General features: G+C 46.0%; 1 protein-coding gene across 1 annotated transcript in view; it reads left to right on the forward strand.

Moving 5' to 3' along the window:
- Positions 1 to 16,564, forward strand: part of LOC119435506 (solute carrier family 23 member 1) — a 130,900-nt gene extending 114,336 nt beyond the window's left edge. The window contains exons 10-13 of the mRNA XM_037702348.2: positions 1,620 to 1,873; positions 4,118 to 4,391; positions 6,386 to 6,481; positions 15,624 to 16,564. Of these exons, the coding sequence (XP_037558276.1) occupies positions 1,620 to 1,873; positions 4,118 to 4,391; positions 6,386 to 6,481; positions 15,624 to 15,871 (872 nt within the window). The 3' untranslated portion in view covers positions 15,872 to 16,564. The remainder of the gene's footprint in view (positions 1 to 1,619; positions 1,874 to 4,117; positions 4,392 to 6,385; positions 6,482 to 15,623) is intronic.
- The last annotated feature ends 253 nt before the right edge of the window (positions 16,565 to 16,817 follow it).

Here is a 16,817-nt window from a genome sequence, read left to right on the forward strand (position 1 = left end):
ATCTGTGGAGAAATGCATTGGCGTTCCAGTTACTTTAGTGCTTCAATGCACAAAACGACGTTTTGTTGAAAGTCCAATGTATCCTGAGAATATGTTCCAAATGGATCCGCCTTGCGAACTCCGTGGCAAGAATTAGTAAACTTATTGAGTGAATATTTGTTAATTAGTCGATTATGCATTTCAATTTTTGTGCAAGTAATGTCCGCCTCTTCGAGTAGACCAGCTCATGAACTAGAATATAGCTATTTGCCACAGGCAACCTTTAAAAATGTTTGAGCGGTCACTGAAACACACTGTATTTAAATATCAGTTTGTCTTCGTAGCAACACCCGGTATACTTATAGGCTATTGTAGCTGGCGTTGTCATTGTTATCCACGAAATTTAGCAGGCTGTTGCATAGGGCTTTAATGGAATTGTCCATATATATATATATATTATACTTGTGTGTTGGTGTGTTGTGGGTATGTGTGGGTGCGGCGTGCTTTGCGTGCGTGCGTGCGTGGCGTGCGGCGTGCCGGCGTGCGTGTGTGGTGTGTGCGTGTGTGCGTGTGTGTGTGTGTTTGTGTGTGTTGTGTGTGGTGTGTGTTGTTGTGTGTGTGTGTGTGTGTGTGTGTGTGTGTGTGTGTGTGGTGTGTGTGTGTGTGTGTGTGTGTGTGTGTGTGTGATGTGGTGTGTGTGTGTGTGTGTGTGGTGTGGGTGTGTGTGTGTGTGTGTGTGTGTGTGTGTGTGTGTGTGTGTGTGTGTGTGTGTGTGTGTGTGTGTGTGTGTGTGTGTGTGTGTGTGTGGGTGTGTGTGTGTGTGTGTGTGTGTGTGTGTGTGTGTGTGTGTGTGTGTGTGTGTGTGTGTGTGTGTGTGTGTGTGTGTGTGTGTGTGTGTGTGTGTGTGTGTGTGTGTGTGTGTGTGTGTGTGTGTGTGTGTGTGTGTGTGTGGTGTGTGTGTGTGTGTGTGTGTGTGTGTGTGTGTGTGTGGTGTGTGTGTGTGTGTGTGTGTGGTGTGTGTGTGTGTGTGTGTGTGTGTGTGTGTGTGTGTGTGTGTGTGTGTGTGGTGTGTGTGTGTGTGTGTGTGTGTGTGTGTGTGTGTGTGTGTGTGTGTGTGTGTGTGTGTGTGTGTGTGTGTGTGTGTGTGTGTGTGTGTGTGTGTGTGTGTGTGTGTGTGTGTGTGTGTGTGTGTGTGTGTGTGTTGCTAAACCCTCCCTGCTACTAAACAGTTGTAAGTAGCACTTGTGTTCCTCCCCCTTCATGTGTGTCTTTCATCCCTTCATCCGCTAGACAAGCAACATTCTATGCACCCTTAAATCGGGGCCACTATTCGTGTTGCAAGTTGCATTTCGCACAGCCGAGATGCATTCCAGCAGAGGACGAAATAATGTTGCACAATTTTAAGAAATTGTTAGGGTTTCTAAAATCTCTGGACATGTGACATGTAGCGCTTAGGCATCTCCGACCGGATTGCGTGTGAATGTTGACGTTTTCAGATGTTTATAGAACAGTAAAGTGGCGCGAGAAAAAGGACGCAAATGACGCGTATCTCAGCCTTGTGCACTTAAAGAAATCTGAGGATTTCACATAAGGACATAAGGAAAATAAAGGTTCTCTTTTTTTTTAAATTTTAACCGCAGTCCAATTCGGCATGCCCCGGGTGTCGGTGGGCGTGGTGCTCGGCATGCTGTCAGCCATCCTCTCCTCGGTGGTGGAATCCGTGGGCGACTACTACGCCTGCGCAAGGCTCTCCCAAGTGCCAATCCCGCCGACGCACGCCATCAACCGCGGCATCTGGATGGAAGGCCTTGGCTGCATCGCGGCCGGAATCTGGGGCGGAGGATGCGGACTCACATCATACTCCACAAACATCAGCATCATTGCCGTTACGAAGGTGGGCTCCGAGTCTCACACGCCCTATCGGTGACATTCCTTTTCAGTGTATATGGAAAAAGTAGGCCACTGTTTCATGACCTACGTGACACGCATGTCATGACATTCATGTCATGAATCCTCAGGAGTCCCTTTCGCTACGCCTAAGAGACCTTAAGGCAAAAGCCTTAGTCATGCTCATGGCTATGACTTCGACCACCATTCTTTAGTGTTTCCTTCACTTAGTACCCACGTCCGAACCGTTTTCAGTTGTTTTTGAGTGGTAATCTTCTTTTCGCTGAGTCATTGTCATTTTTGTTGAGTCAGGCTCATAACTATGACGTCGACCACCATCCTTTAGTGTTTCCTTCACTTAGTGCTCACGTCCGAACCCATTTCTGATAATTTTGTTTTTGAGTGGTAATCTTTTTTTCTCTGAGTCATTGTCATTTTGTTGAGTCATGCTCATGACTATGACTTCTACCATCATTCTTTAGTGTTTCCTTCAAGTAGTGCCAACGTCCGAACCCATTTCAGTGTTTTTTGAGCGTTAATATTTGTTCGCTGGTTCATTGTCATTTTAGACGGCTGTTTCATGACCTACAGGACAAGCATGTCGTGTCATGACCTATCATTTTTGTTCGATCGTCATACACTCTAGCCATACTATGCCAATTTTGGTACCTACCAAGTTAACGAAACGACCATGAGAACACCAAGACCGAGGCGGATGTTTCATGGCTTACATTTTATGACATTCGTGTCATGACCTATCATTTAGGCTCGTCATACACTGTTGTCATACTATGCCAATTTTGGTACTTACCAAGTTAGCGAAATTGGGTACCGGTCCGCGACAGTGGCCTTAGTAAACTCGGCGGTAATGCAGTTCCACTCAACCTGAAATCTGGGGAAGTGCGAAGCAATGATTCGCCGGTGTTTCCCTTGCGTTTTCCTTGTGTTTAACTTGTTTTATCCTGTGTTTATCTTGTGTTTAGCAATCCATCATCCGTTTTGACAGCTGTGCTAAGGCACAACTGGTGGGAAACCGCCACGCACAGGGAGCCAAAGCCTTTGCTGCGTGTGACCACGATGACATGAGATCACATTAAAAGATTTTCACCATTTCCATGAGTTTCTGCTAATTAATGCACTTAATGCTTGATTATTCCTATCTTTTACATTATTCTGAATCATGTTGTTTATTTTGAACCGGTTTTGATCAATTCTGCACTTGTTCTGAGCCTGTTTTTGCACGTGATCACGACGACATGAGATCACATTACACGCCGACAGCCAGGGAACCTAAAGTGCTTCGCACTTAGAAGTCCTAGGCACGTGACGTTTAGCCAACCTAATGCTTCCATTTCCGGCATTTCATCAAACCATCAATGACCCGCGGGATTCCCGATTCCTCTTTTTCTTCAATGCTTGCGATACTTTTTTTTTCTCCTGTCTCCATTTTTATGTTGACGTCATGATGTGAAAGAAACTTATAAACATTTGATCGGAAATGAAATTGAAACAAAAACGCGACAACTTTTATATCATTCAGATGGGACATAATGTACCAGAGCACGCTGCGTCGCTCAGACCGCCGGCCTTTTCCGAATAAACACGATCACTAGCATGCATCAAAATGTTGTTTCGGCATGTCATATTGCAGTGGGTATTATTTGCTACTATTTATGGATGCAGCGCCTGTGTCCTGTCACTGGGTTAAATCTGCAAACGTTTTATTGTAACATACACGATACAATGGGGCACATCTACCGCGACCATTCCAACTGAAGTAAACGAGATTGTTTTTCTTTCTTTCTTTTTTTCTTTTGCCCTGCCATAGCGGCAGAGGACGTGCATTTATGGTTTGGTAGCGAAGGTATGCACGTATTTTATATTGGCCCACAAGGACTATCTTTCTAAGCGTTGAATTAAAATCGCGTTTGCTCCGAGGAGACTTGAGTTCGCGAAGAAATTGCTTAGTTGTTCCTAAGGCTGCCTTTGGGCTTTTAATGAAGAATGCTTTATAATGTGCATTGTAATGGCAGAAACTTTCTAATGTTGTGAACGCCAGAATGTGCAAATAGTTTGGTATTGATGATGAAAAGTCCGTACATTATTCGCAAAAGCTATTCGAAAAGTATTCGATTCGATTCGAATCTGGCACAATTCGATTCACATTCAATTCAGTCTCAAAAACTACTATTCGCACACCACTAGAGTTGAGGGCCGCTTTAGGGAACTTTTTTCGCCTGTGGCTTTGCAGGTGGCCTGTCGATCTGTGGTCCAGTGGGCAGCCGTCTTCATGATCGGCTTCGGTGTTGTGGGCAAAGTAGGCGCTCTGTTTGCAACCATTCCGGACCCAATAATTGGCGGCGTATTCTGCGTCATGTTCGCCATGATTGCCGCAGTCGGGCTGTCAAGCGCGCAGTGCGTAGATCTCAACTCGTCCAGGAACCTCTTCGTGCTAGGATCATCGCTATTCTTTGGCCTCATGGTGTCGCATTGGACGAGTCGCAATCCGGAATCCATTAAAACAGGTATACTATATGATATATTTACGACGCCAACTGATTTTTACGTAGTGTTGTGACGTACCTGCACTATGTGTTGTTTTCGCTTCTTCTTTTCTTTTTTTTTACTACAAGAGAAACAAGACCTTGGGATGACAAATTATACCATTTGATAACGATACATTGCGAATAGCACCACAACAAGCACAGGTAGAGCAGATATCCTGTGATACCTCTCTTTCTGTTCTTGCAATGCATAGAAAAACGAGAGCCATCATCACCACATCGCAGCAAACCGTATTCATTGTCAAATAAATAGCACAGCTGCTGTACGAAGTTTGTAGCCAGAAATTATGAGCCCATATTCACAAAGCCTTTCGTGCGCAACAAACATTCGTATACGAACGATTGCTAGCCAATCGAGAGTGTGATCATGAAATTAGCGTAGGCAGCCGGTTGTGAAAAATAGTTCGTACGAATGAAAATATTTGTATACGCAGCACTGCCGATAACCGCGAGCAGAAGTAACATCATTAACTGTCGCGCCATGTACTGCGCGGCAGCCGCATGCGGAGGCAAAGTTGGAGAAAAAGAAAGCAGCAGTTGCGGGGAAGCCTGATAAGCAGCCAGGGATCTTTGAATGCTTTCGCGTTTCACTCTTAAAGGCGAAGCTTAAGCGTCCTCCAACTTTTTTTTTTTTCACCTGACTTTCTTTGTGGGTTTAAAATGGTTCAATATATATAAAACTCACCAGATGTCTTCGCAGTGTGCCGAGCTACCGCAGCGATATCTGGAAATTGCGATTATCTATATTGTTTTCTTAATATACACAAATACGCCACGCTCCTGAACACCGCTGTCTTCTCGGCGCAATTTACGAGAGGTGTAGCCCTAGTAGCGATGACGCCATCTATGAGGAGACAAAGCAAATCATCTGGGGCTTATCCATTACACCACCATCTGATGACGAAATTCCTGAAGACAACTGCGCTATGTTTCAATTTACCAGCCAAAACGATGCACCGCACGTGATCGTCAAAATGCTCCAGAAATTGCAAGTCGCTCTGCAGCGTGTTGGGTACCCCTTAAAGCGATACTATAGTGAATAATAAGTTGATCTGTATTAGTAAATTACTCTTCAACAATACTAAAACAGACACTCTTACCGTGTGAGGAGGCCTGATAAGTCGTAAAAGACGTGAAAATGAGTCTTCAAGCTCCCGCACCGACTCGCCGCGACATCATTAATTTTGGTGGCTGCTGCTAGGGCTATAGTTACTTTTTTTATCGTTAATGCAGACTGTACCATATTTCTAAAGGAGCCAAAGATTGAACTTAGCAAATTTCGATAGCTTTTACAACGCCACAACAGCCAAAACAGTCACACTCACGTACCGATTTTGGGTTTCGGCGCGAAGTTCAAGCAACGAAATTTCGGCCTTCCTTTGGTCTTCTAGTGAACAACCCAATTGCCACAAATTAACGACAATGGAGTTTCACAAGACTGTTTTGTGAGTCTAAACATATTTGGTGTTTATCTTTAGTGTCCTTTTAGCATCCGTTTCTGTTAACTACGTTCGACTTTGACATCAAAAAAATAAAAAAGAAATTGGGCCCCGTAATCATCCACTATACGCATTACTTTTTTTAAGTTTTTTACTCAGAAAGAAATTTATGTCACCAGCGAGAGAAATCACAAAATGAAGAGAAACCATCCTTAAGAAAATCGCCATAATAAATGTAACAAAATAAAAACGAAAACAAAAAATTGGGGAGAAGAGGGTAATAGTACATAGTCACATACAATGTACCGGTCCATGGTCTGATATCCAGATATCTGCTCCTGAAAAACCTTCTGAAAGAACAAAATAAAGGCTACATTTTCAAGTTCTTGCAAAATTACTATCGAAAATATGGATGGTGCTGTCGTCTTCGCGATCTGAATAATTTTGTTTGTATGCGTATTAATTTTGAATTGCTCTTTAAGCGTCTACTCACATGCTTGTTGCTCCACTTTGCAGGCTATGACGTTCTGGACCAGACAATCGTGATTCTCCTCAGTACAAGCATGTTTGTTGGTGGCTTCCTGGGAATATTTCTCGACAACACTATACCGGGTGAGGACACTATTTTTTTCGTTGTTTGTACCATTACTGAACATTAGCCTAAACCAACGAACACACATGCTCCGTTCCTAATGTAATGCTTCTTCAGAGTGACCCCTGAAACACGCACTACACTTCTTCGAACGATATACAAGTAATACGACACGAAAGCAGCAAATGTGAGATTTTACTCTCTAAACAGACAACGGGGAAAGTCCGCTGAACGGATTCAACTTGTTTTTGGGTGCCAGGAGTGCTCCGCAACCACGCAAACAGAATTTTTGCAACACATTCATGTGTGCGCGTGCGTGCGTGCGTGCGTGCGTGTGAGTGTGCGTGTGAGTGTGCGTGTGTGTGTGTGTGTGTGTGTGTGTGTGTGTGTGTGTGTGTGTGTGTGTGTGTGTGTGTGTGTGTGTGTGTGTGTGTGTGTGTGTGTGTGTGTGTGTGTGTGTGTGTGTGTGTGTGTGTGCGTGTGTGCGTGTGTGCGTGCGTGCGTGCGTGCGTGCGTGCGTGCGTGCGTGCGTGCGTGCGTGCGTGCGTGCGTGCGTGCGTGCGTGCTATTCACAGCTATTCACACCAGGACAACTAGCATTCAAGCTGGTAGTTGTCTTTTTTCAACTAGGTTTGTAGCAAACCACATGTTCAAACACACAACACAATAGTATGGTTCTTCTTTACGTGGTTTTGGCACGTAAAACCCCATAATTTATTTTTTTACTTATCCTAAAACAGGCAGTGACTGCACAGCGAATAGCCCTCTTACTGCGGAGTTACCCTTCCAGTCATCATGTCGTAAATTAGATATAATGTTGTGTAGTTCCAGGTTGTCACCTTGAATACATTGTCATTAATACATTTTCCCCCGAAGCACAATATTGTCGGAATATTTTTGGGAACTTCGAAATTATCTTAAGTTTCGCCGGTCTGCAATTGTGCCTAAGCGGTGCCAGAAGGTAGCGCAGGGCGACGAAGTGCTAAAAGAGCGGTTGCGATTTCGTATCAAAATGTCCGAAACTGATTGCATTTTTTTTCCTTCGCGGCTGTCGGCCAAAACGTAATGTGAGCCAGCCGGACAAGGCGCTTCCCTTCGCCGAGCGATATCAGCGGCGAATCGATTAGGTGCCTGCGTGAAAGCAGGGTAGGCTTTCCCGTCGGGGTGAAACAAAAGGAGTGTCAAGAAGAAATGGTTTCTGTCTCGGACCAGGCCAACAGCAAAGGCGTCAGACTACTGCTACGGCGCACTGCCGCACGAAATCCCAGCGTGCTATTACCATGTCGTCATCCTATACGTCACACGCAGCCCTGCCTTGGTTTCGAAATGATTTCGGTGGAACAGCATAATGAGTCTTAGCCTACTCTGCACGCCCCTGTGTGCGTGCCGACCGTCAATACTCTGCCCTTTGTAATTGTATTACCCATTACCCATGTGCAGTTGAGTCAACAGAACCGGTGCTTGCTCTAGCCTGTCCAACTCTGCCCCCCTTTTTTTCTCTTTCTTTCTTTCTTTTCTTTTCTGGCTTTCTCTCTGTATCTCCTGAAGACAATGCACCACGACGGCTCTGTAAGGTACTTATAAATCAATTAATAAAAATAAATAAACGCTTTCAGTAATATGCTTCTTGTAGCGTTTTTCCCAGGATAGATAGTTAAGCGATAGGCAGTTGCTGCTCTTCTGCCCTAGGCTTGCATTACTGTAAACATCACTTCCAAACGTTCTTTCAAAAGACGCGCAGGAAGGCATAACAAGGCATTCAGCTGCAAATACAAGCAGATGTTTCGTACTTTGGCGTCTGTACCCTATTCGAAAAGAAGCCCATGATTTTAGCGACGCGCGGATGTGTTCCAGCACCAAGTTATGCGTAAGGAAATCTCCTCTCACCTCGCCGTCGCTCTCGGGGAATAAAAACGTGCGCGGGGGCGATAGGGCTAAAATCTCGTTCCCGAAAAGGCTGGTCCTTTGAGCAAGGTTGTCGAAAAGCTCGCCCGTATACACTCTACGACAGATTTTTATACAGCAACGTAGGACCACCGGAGATTTTTTGTTCCCCTAATTTTTACTTTGCCTCAAAAAAAAAAAAAAAAAAAACGTGTATGAGGAAATGCATTCATACCTATACAGGGCCAATTTTCAGTGTGCTCCAGAGTCAGCTTTTTTTCTCTCAGCTAGTACGTTTTATAGCAAAGTCTTTTCTTTTTATCAGAAAAAAAATTCAGGCAAGCTTTCAAGGAATCAGTATTTTTTTTTTTTTACGCGGTGCAGAAAAAAAAAAAAAAAAGCTGGGGCTTTATCATCTAAGGAGTCTTTGCGACCGATTCTATTCGTTTCCATACTATTCGTGCCGCCAAGTTGCTGCCGAGTTGCTGATCTCGGCGATAGCGGCGGGGCGCGGCATTGCGCGAACCATCGGAAAAGGGCAAAAATAATAGCAAATGAAAAGAATCGTTACGTAATATGGACTCTTCCGTCAAATCAACATTTCCAAGGAATAACGAAGTGTCATGAAAGTGCTATAATAGGCCACTTGAATTGCAAAATGTTGCGTTCGCGGTGCTTTCACGGAGAAATCAGGCTGAGCGAAACGGCGCGCCTTCTTCAACCACTGCAGTAAACTTAAATCACGCATCTATTCAAAATTTTATTACGCAAAAACTTCGACCTTATAGTCGTTGCTCTCGCAAATCGTAGCAGGTCTATCCGCTGCTGCCCTTGGTCACATACCTGCTAAAATTTCCTTCACACAAGTGTGTCAAGCACTTTGCTGTTCTTTAATAACTCTCGAGGAAAGGTGAATGCGACGACCGCTTCGAATGCTATTCGGTAAACCGGACGGACATCCGATGCCGTGCTTCGTGGTAGCGTCGTGTCCTGGACACATGTCAAATCAATTCTGCGGAAACCTGCAAGGTAGAAGCAGTTTCAAGCAAAGAAAGAAATCACCCGAAAATAGCGGGAAGCTGCAAAGGAAAGGAAATTAATACTGGTTTCTCAGAACAAAGCCAGTACGTTCGATTGGTCGATTAATTGAGCCTCTCCTCGCAATCGGTTGCCCTCCTGGTTATCTCAAGTGGTATAGCGACCACGTCGGAAGGACATTGGTCTCGGGTTTGATCCCCGGCTGCCGACATTTTTTTTTTTAACTGCGAAGCTTTCTTTCCAAAAAAAAAAAAACCATATGGGTTTCCTTTGTACATTGGTGCTACCATCAGGGGGATGCCAATTTTTTCGTTTCATGTACTGGAAAATTAACTGGTGTTGTAAGGTCTGAGGGTCCGAGCGGCCACGAAGTTTCCATGGCTGGTGTCGTGCCAAGTGCCGGGAGAAGGAGATATCGAGAGAGTTGAGAAAAGCGTTTCATATACAAATGTGCATGATGGTTTAGAACAAGGGCTCCATGATGATCGGAGCTTAGTACATGCTAAGTCGTTGCCTGTCCGAGCCTTTAAATGGCCGAGCGTTTACATCTCTGAGCATCTGCATGTTCGAGCGTCCCTCAGAACACTCAAGCTGCGTTTTTATTGCAGTTAATTTTTCCATTACACTCGTTGAGGGAATTCACTGCAGTTCGTCTTGACCAATCACAATATTCGACCAGTTCGCAATATCCCGCCCATGATGTGGCACCGTTCCGCCGGGGCTCCGCCTCCAATGTTGCCTGATCGCCCCCACACACCAGGCAACGGGTGACAACTTGGGAACCAAACGTCGACGTGGTTGCCACGGGAATGCTCGACGTTGGCCCCTTGCAAGAATTAGTGGCCTCTCTGTGATGGTCAGTTTGACAGGGTCCGGGGACTGGCCTTCGCGGAAGCCACCGTTTCCAGGGAGGGCGGCGGCTGTCGTCGTCTCGGAAGGGGGCTCCTGGTTTGCGCGTCACAGTCGGCGCCGGGCCTCGTCGTAGTCCGGGTTGGCGCTGGTGCTTCACGAAAACGCACCGAGAGCGGAGTTGTCGTTTTAGCGCCGCACGAGGCCGATGACTCATCGCAGCCTGGGGTCCCAGAACTCGTCCCGCCCATCAGCTCTGGGAGGTCGAACAGCCGAAAATACGAGACATAATTGCTCGTTCATTAGTCCCAGGTGACGCTGAATTAGTTGCCAGCTCCTTGGCCTCAAGAAAACGACGAAGCGTGAACAGCACACCACAGCTGCACGTCTACCGGTGAAGCATTCTTTTTCCAGAGGGACCGCCATACACAAATCTGGTTTCATGCGGCATCATCATCTCGCAAATCACATGGAATATTCGTCGTCCTTTCTCGACAAAATGATGGCATTTTCCCTCTTTCCCTCCACCTGAATACATCACAAACGGTTTCACCAATTAATAGCTTCCCAGTTGCAGCAACATTTAGCCACGAGAAGTAACAAAAACGGCGCTGCGAGCGCCGCTCGCATGACGTCATGGCAAGGATTTGCGCCTGTCGTCTGCTACAGTTCGGGCTGCATCCGGGCGCCTTCTGCAACGTTTCCGTTTGTTCGCTCTCGTTCACTATGCTGGTGCACTTATGACGTTCCTCTCAAATATATTTTGGCGATATCTTCGTTCGTCAAAATTTCTTGAAAGGGCTTATTTTCTAGACAACAATACATTTCTCTTATTCCGTAGTGTTTAGACGCAACCAAGGACGGAAAAAAATCAGGACAGGAAAGAGCGCTCTTCCTGTCCTGATTTTTTTTCCGTCCTTGGTTGCGTCTAAACACTACGGAATAAGATGAACCAATTAGCCCAGCAACAAGTCCTGATAAAATACATTTCTCAAAGGCAACGTTACAGTGCCGGCCAACGGAAGTCAGTCCAGAGCGGTGTGAGTTTTTCATGCGCAGTTCTACGCTCTGCAGCGGTAGCTCACGTGGATAATAAAAGCATAAACGCGTAAACATAGGATAGAACAATCTAGTTAAGCGACCATACTTGCTGTGGCGCAACAATCATGTAACAAACGCTGGCTATATATGACTTCTACAATATTTACCTTGATTTTAACCCTCTAAGTCTTGTTTGGTCACGACGAGCTGTTCATTGAAAAAATATCGAATTTTTCGCATTTATTCACAGAAATGTTCGGCAGTAGCACGAGCACTAAACAACACATCATCGTAGATTCTACCAGTACCGTTTGCTTTTTGAACTGCTTCTCAAAATTAAGCCGTTCTTAACCAGTTAATTTTAGGCGGCGATAATTTTAAGTAAAGATAATTGAAGCTTTAAGCTGTTTGCCGCTCACAAAAAGGAATGTACCAATATTTATTCTCTTTTCGGTGCTACACCCTCTACTCAGTTCAACAATTTAGCTCTGCGTGTTGCTTGGGGAACCATTCTGACCGATCTGCTTGGCGAAACTGACACAGCTGCTCGGCGCAACTTTTTGGGTGAAATATGCCTTTTAGACCATATAGCTGCAGCCAGCAAGAAGCCGAAGCTTCATTCTTTAGTGGTATGGAGCACAAAAAATATCAGCATTCACCGAAGGAGGTCAAAACTCAAGTGAATCATATGAGGCTTGCATATATAGTGTCTTCTTTATGAGGCGGGGGTTAGCCTCTTCCAAGCAGCCGAAGCTGCACTCCGGTGCCTCGAGTACTTTATAGGCATTCCAATTGGCACTGTGAAGGATTCCTATATGGTTTCATTTTGAACTTGTAGCGAACGAAAGGGTTTCGCGAACAATGCGCGCCTCGTCATAGCGTCATAATGATTGTCGGTTGCTTCCATTGCGGGAGGTGTCTACCATATTGTCGATAAAGACCGCTTCAGGTTACTATGAAACATTGCATGGCATGTAATGACTTGGCTCTTTATCTAAACCATGAACCTATTCTTTCAGGTGATTGCTATACATACATGAAGCGTAGTCGTGTTAACAGCCATGTAGAATTTTTTTTAATTTTTTTGGTGGCTGTTTCGGAAAAAGGTGAAAGTAGAGCAATTTTTTTTTTCGTAATACATACGCGCCTTGTTTTTACGCATTACTGCAGTACCCACATTTGACTTGAACAACTCAACAGCGCAATAAGAAGCTTGATGAAAGCTTCGCAAGCAGTATCATACTCTAACATGCTGATTTATATATAAAGTTGACACCAAATACCAATATTACTGTTCCATGTAAAACGAAATGTCTCTCATAACTAAGTACTAAAGGAATGCTAAGTTTGGAGCGAAACATCGTACTATTAAAGTTTTCCATACTGAATTCGCAGACGTTGTTTTTTCGCAATATTTATGAACAGACACGGTGCACCTCTGCGTTGCAAAAGCAGTAACCCCTGTAACTCTATATAGCTTCGATATCCAAGCAGGAAATTTTCACGATCCACGCAGTTTCGAAAAAGAGACTGCACTTTAGGCGTGATCGCAGAAAGCAGCCACAACATCATTCAGGAAGTACGGCTAGCGCGCCCCATACACCGAGCATGCACGACGCGAACGAGCGCGCGCGGCAGCCGAGCGAGCTGGAGCGAGCGGTGTCCTGACCGTGACGTCACTCGGGAGAGGGCGCCACTCCGCTAATTCTGGTAATTCAGGTTCGGAGATCGAGCATCGGAACCATCGCATCACCGGGAGCAGTCGCTGTAGAAGCCGAGCTATCCAGTGGCGCGAGTGCATTGGACGCATGTTTGACCACGGCCTAACGAGTTTATTAATAAACTGATGGTGACGGCATTCGCTATCTGCTTGCTCCCGAGAACACCGCTTACTGAGTCCTCAATTGTTCCTTTTCAAATATTTTTTTTCTATCAGGCTATTATTTTTCATTCGTGAGACCAGCACGCAAAGGTGTGAATCGCGCACCAATTTGCTATCAACAGTAGCCATTCGTCGTTATCGCATTACAAATCTATAGAACGTAGCAAGTTGGGGAAACAGGAAGCAAACAAAAACGTCAGGCAGAATTACACGACTTTGCTGAGCGGCACGTCACATTCCAGCAAAGCAGAGTTCAAGACAAACAACCGGAAGCGCCCGAAACCATACTTCTTATAACATCCGAGCGCAAATTGGCCGCCGTTCTGGATCCCGTAGAATTAGGCGGCGCTCCTCGCCGCCTCTATGCATGGCGCTGAGCCACAGCTGTTGCGCTGGTGCCGACAGTTGGACTTGCGATCTCTTACAATTACCACTCTCAAAATAACTATTAAGAACTCAAAAACACACCTTCAACGGGAATTGATTCCGAACGTAAGTCTCCCGCATACGTGTGTTAATTATTTTAAAAAATTACATTCTGGGCTGGGACCACGATACGATTATCAGGCCCGCCGTATAGTGGAGGACTCTGACTTAGCTTTGACCACATGGGGTTCTTATAACGTGCACCCCATGCACGCTACACGGTATTTTTTTTTTTTTTCGCATTTCGCCCCTATAGAAAAGCGGCCACCGCGACCGGGATTTGAAGTGTGTAAATTCTAAAGCAGATGCATTGACTGTTTTGCTTAAAGCAGCAATCCTAAAATCTTGTTCACTGTTCAAATGAGCGTGCAAAGGCTCCAACGGCACTTTGGCAATTTCCTACGCTGTCTCTAAGTTTATTTTGCTCATTGCACATTTGTTTCCTGCAAAGTTTCATTTTAATACGGCGAGCAGTTCGCATGCGGCAATTGTTTTTTGTCTCCCTAAAAGCAAGGATTCTGAAGAAACCCAGTTAGCCCCATGCAACGTACCCAAAACACCGACATTTTTTTCTCTTAAAACACTCCTTATTCTGCCAAGTTTCATCTTGATACACGCGAGAGTTCTCAAACGAGCCAGAGTTGAATGCGATATAAAGCCCCAAGCTTCTATTACTGGAAGAAAAAAAAATCCGCCTCCATTCCACCCTGTGAAAGTGGATGTACATCGAAGCTGTTGCCGACGTTAGACGACGTTAGACAAGCACCACCACCACAAGCGACGTACGTGACGTCACGCACGCACCGCACGTCTGCGGAAGTGCAGCATACATGCTCATTCCTCTAGGTGCTCCGCCAAGCGCAAGTCCTTATTGAACTAATCCAATTTTTCGAAGCAAATTGCGTCAGAAAATTCGTAAACACACAAGCTGCATACATGATATGCTTCGGATTGTAATTCGAACATACGAGAATAACGGCATCGTCATGTGACGTTATCGCTTCATTGCGTAGTCTGATGAAGTCATCACGTAAAACGTGATGTCAAGCGATGACGTTTTCGTCAAGTGATGATGTCACCTGATGACGTCATGTGATGCCTCTTCCAGACGCAGCACACTGTGTGCCTCCCGCTTCTTTGCACTGTGTCCGGGGTCAGCCCACATTTTTGTGTGAGTGAGAGCCGCGCACGTGGACACGAAAAATCCCGGCCAACTAAGGGCTAACAGCTTCGCTGTAACAAAATTAGTGGCTAGTTTAGTGGGTACGGTGTTGAGCTGCTGAGCTCGACGTCGCGGGTTTCAACCCGGCCGCCGCCGCCGCATTGCGATAACGGAGGGGGTGAAATGCAAAAACGCCCGTGTACTTGGATTTAGGGGGATGTTAAATAACCCTAGGTTATCGAAATTATACCGGAGTCCCCCCACTGTACAGCGTGCCTCATAATGTGATCGTGGTTTTGGCACGTAAATTCACAGAATTAAATTTTATTTTATTCCACAGAGCGCATAATTGCTCCACACACCTCTAACGGTGCCCTCACATGACCCTTCACATTCCCGACATATCTAATTGATTTGCTAGTTCACTCGATACATTTTCGTCGACATCGTGAGCAGACGTTTGCCGCGTATAGGCATGAGTTGTAGAGGACATTATCCGTCGCCATCTATAGTAGCAAGCTGAGCTTCAATTAAAAGAAGAAAAAAAGAAGGTGAAAAGCGTGATGCTACACCCCTACCTGTCAGCCAGCAGACTGCCGAAAGCAATGTCAGGTGTTTCAAATGATTCGACAGCACCACAAGATCAATCAGTGTTTATATTCATGACCTCAGGCAAACGCGGAACGTAGATAAGCACTTGTGTCCGTGAAGTCTTTCTTCGTCCTCGTCCGCTGTATCCTTCAAATCATAACTATGGAACTTTATATCCCTCTCTCGCTTTCTAAGCCCCTCACAGCTGTGCACGCGTTCGGTCGATGGCCAACAGGGTGGCCGCTATACACGCAGTCTTAATCACGAGGGCCGGGTTACTCCTTTGCAGGCACACCCGAAGAGCGCGGCCTGGCCTCCGGAGGCCACCACGGCAATGTCGGGGGCGCTGGCGGTGCCGCGGACTCCACCAAGGACTGCTACGACCTGCCCTTCCTGCGGGCTCGCCTGGCGAACTCCGCTTTCTCGTACCTGCCCATCAGCCCAACATACAGCAATGCCGCCCTGTTGCAGCGCATCACGCCCAAGTTTGTGCGCTCCCTCTCGCGGAGATCCAATAAGGCAGCCAGCGAGGCCTGATGCAACGGCTTACACCGTGCCCAGGCTCAACAAGCGCCGTCGCTCTCACCCTCCAGTGCTTGCCCTCTTCGTTACGCGCCTTGTGCAACCGGAGCGCGCACACCTGGCCTCTGCCGCTGGCGGCTATTACGCGCGCTTCCCCAAACACGGGGCTCCGAGATCAAGTCGGCGTGCCACGAACCTCGCATGCAACTGCTGATGAGGACTTGCGCAAAAGGGCACCACCACCCGCAGAGAAGGTGATGGGAACGCTGCAAATATGCAAAATGTGAAGGACAAAAGAATGCATTCGAGGAATGTGTGATGTGATCGGGTAAAAAAAAAAAAAAAAAAACAGCTGGTGAAGGGCGTTCACACGCCGTAACAAGTGTGCGTGCAAATACATTTAAGAAATTGTAAAATGTTTATCACCGGCAGCTCACTGCTATTCTGGCGTTGGAAGTCTCTTCTAAATATAGCCGAAGGCGTGCTTCGCCTCGGAAAACCGATTTGATATATACATGTTCTACGAGACCTGCGGTCAGGTTCACGCGTACAAGCCGCGCAGTCAACTCGCTACGTATACAGCAGTCACACAATTCTTCATAATGTTGCGTACTCCGCAATATTATCTATTGCTGTCACGGTCATGTTAGCGATTCTTCAACCGTACATGCCTTGGTTTTTGAGCAACGCATCCTTGTGAAACTCCAATAGTTGGAATCTTCCCGGCTGGGCGTGTTACCACATCGCACTGTCAGCCCCGTTCTCGTTTCTATTTGACGACTCGAACACGATATTAAAGGCACTGACTCCGGCAAAAATCCCGTTATTTTACCAACACCGGCACGCTTTTCATATTGGCTTTGCCGGGTTGGTTTATCGTTTACGGCATCACGCAACACTTGTTCTTTCCTTTTACACCTACTATTGTATGTGTTATTTCTTTTCTTGTGTTTTCACACTG

This window comes from Dermacentor silvarum, chromosome 1 (genome assembly GCF_013339745.2).
Source record: "Dermacentor silvarum isolate Dsil-2018 chromosome 1, BIME_Dsil_1.4, whole genome shotgun sequence".
NCBI lineage: Eukaryota > Metazoa > Arthropoda > Arachnida > Ixodida > Ixodidae > Dermacentor > Dermacentor silvarum.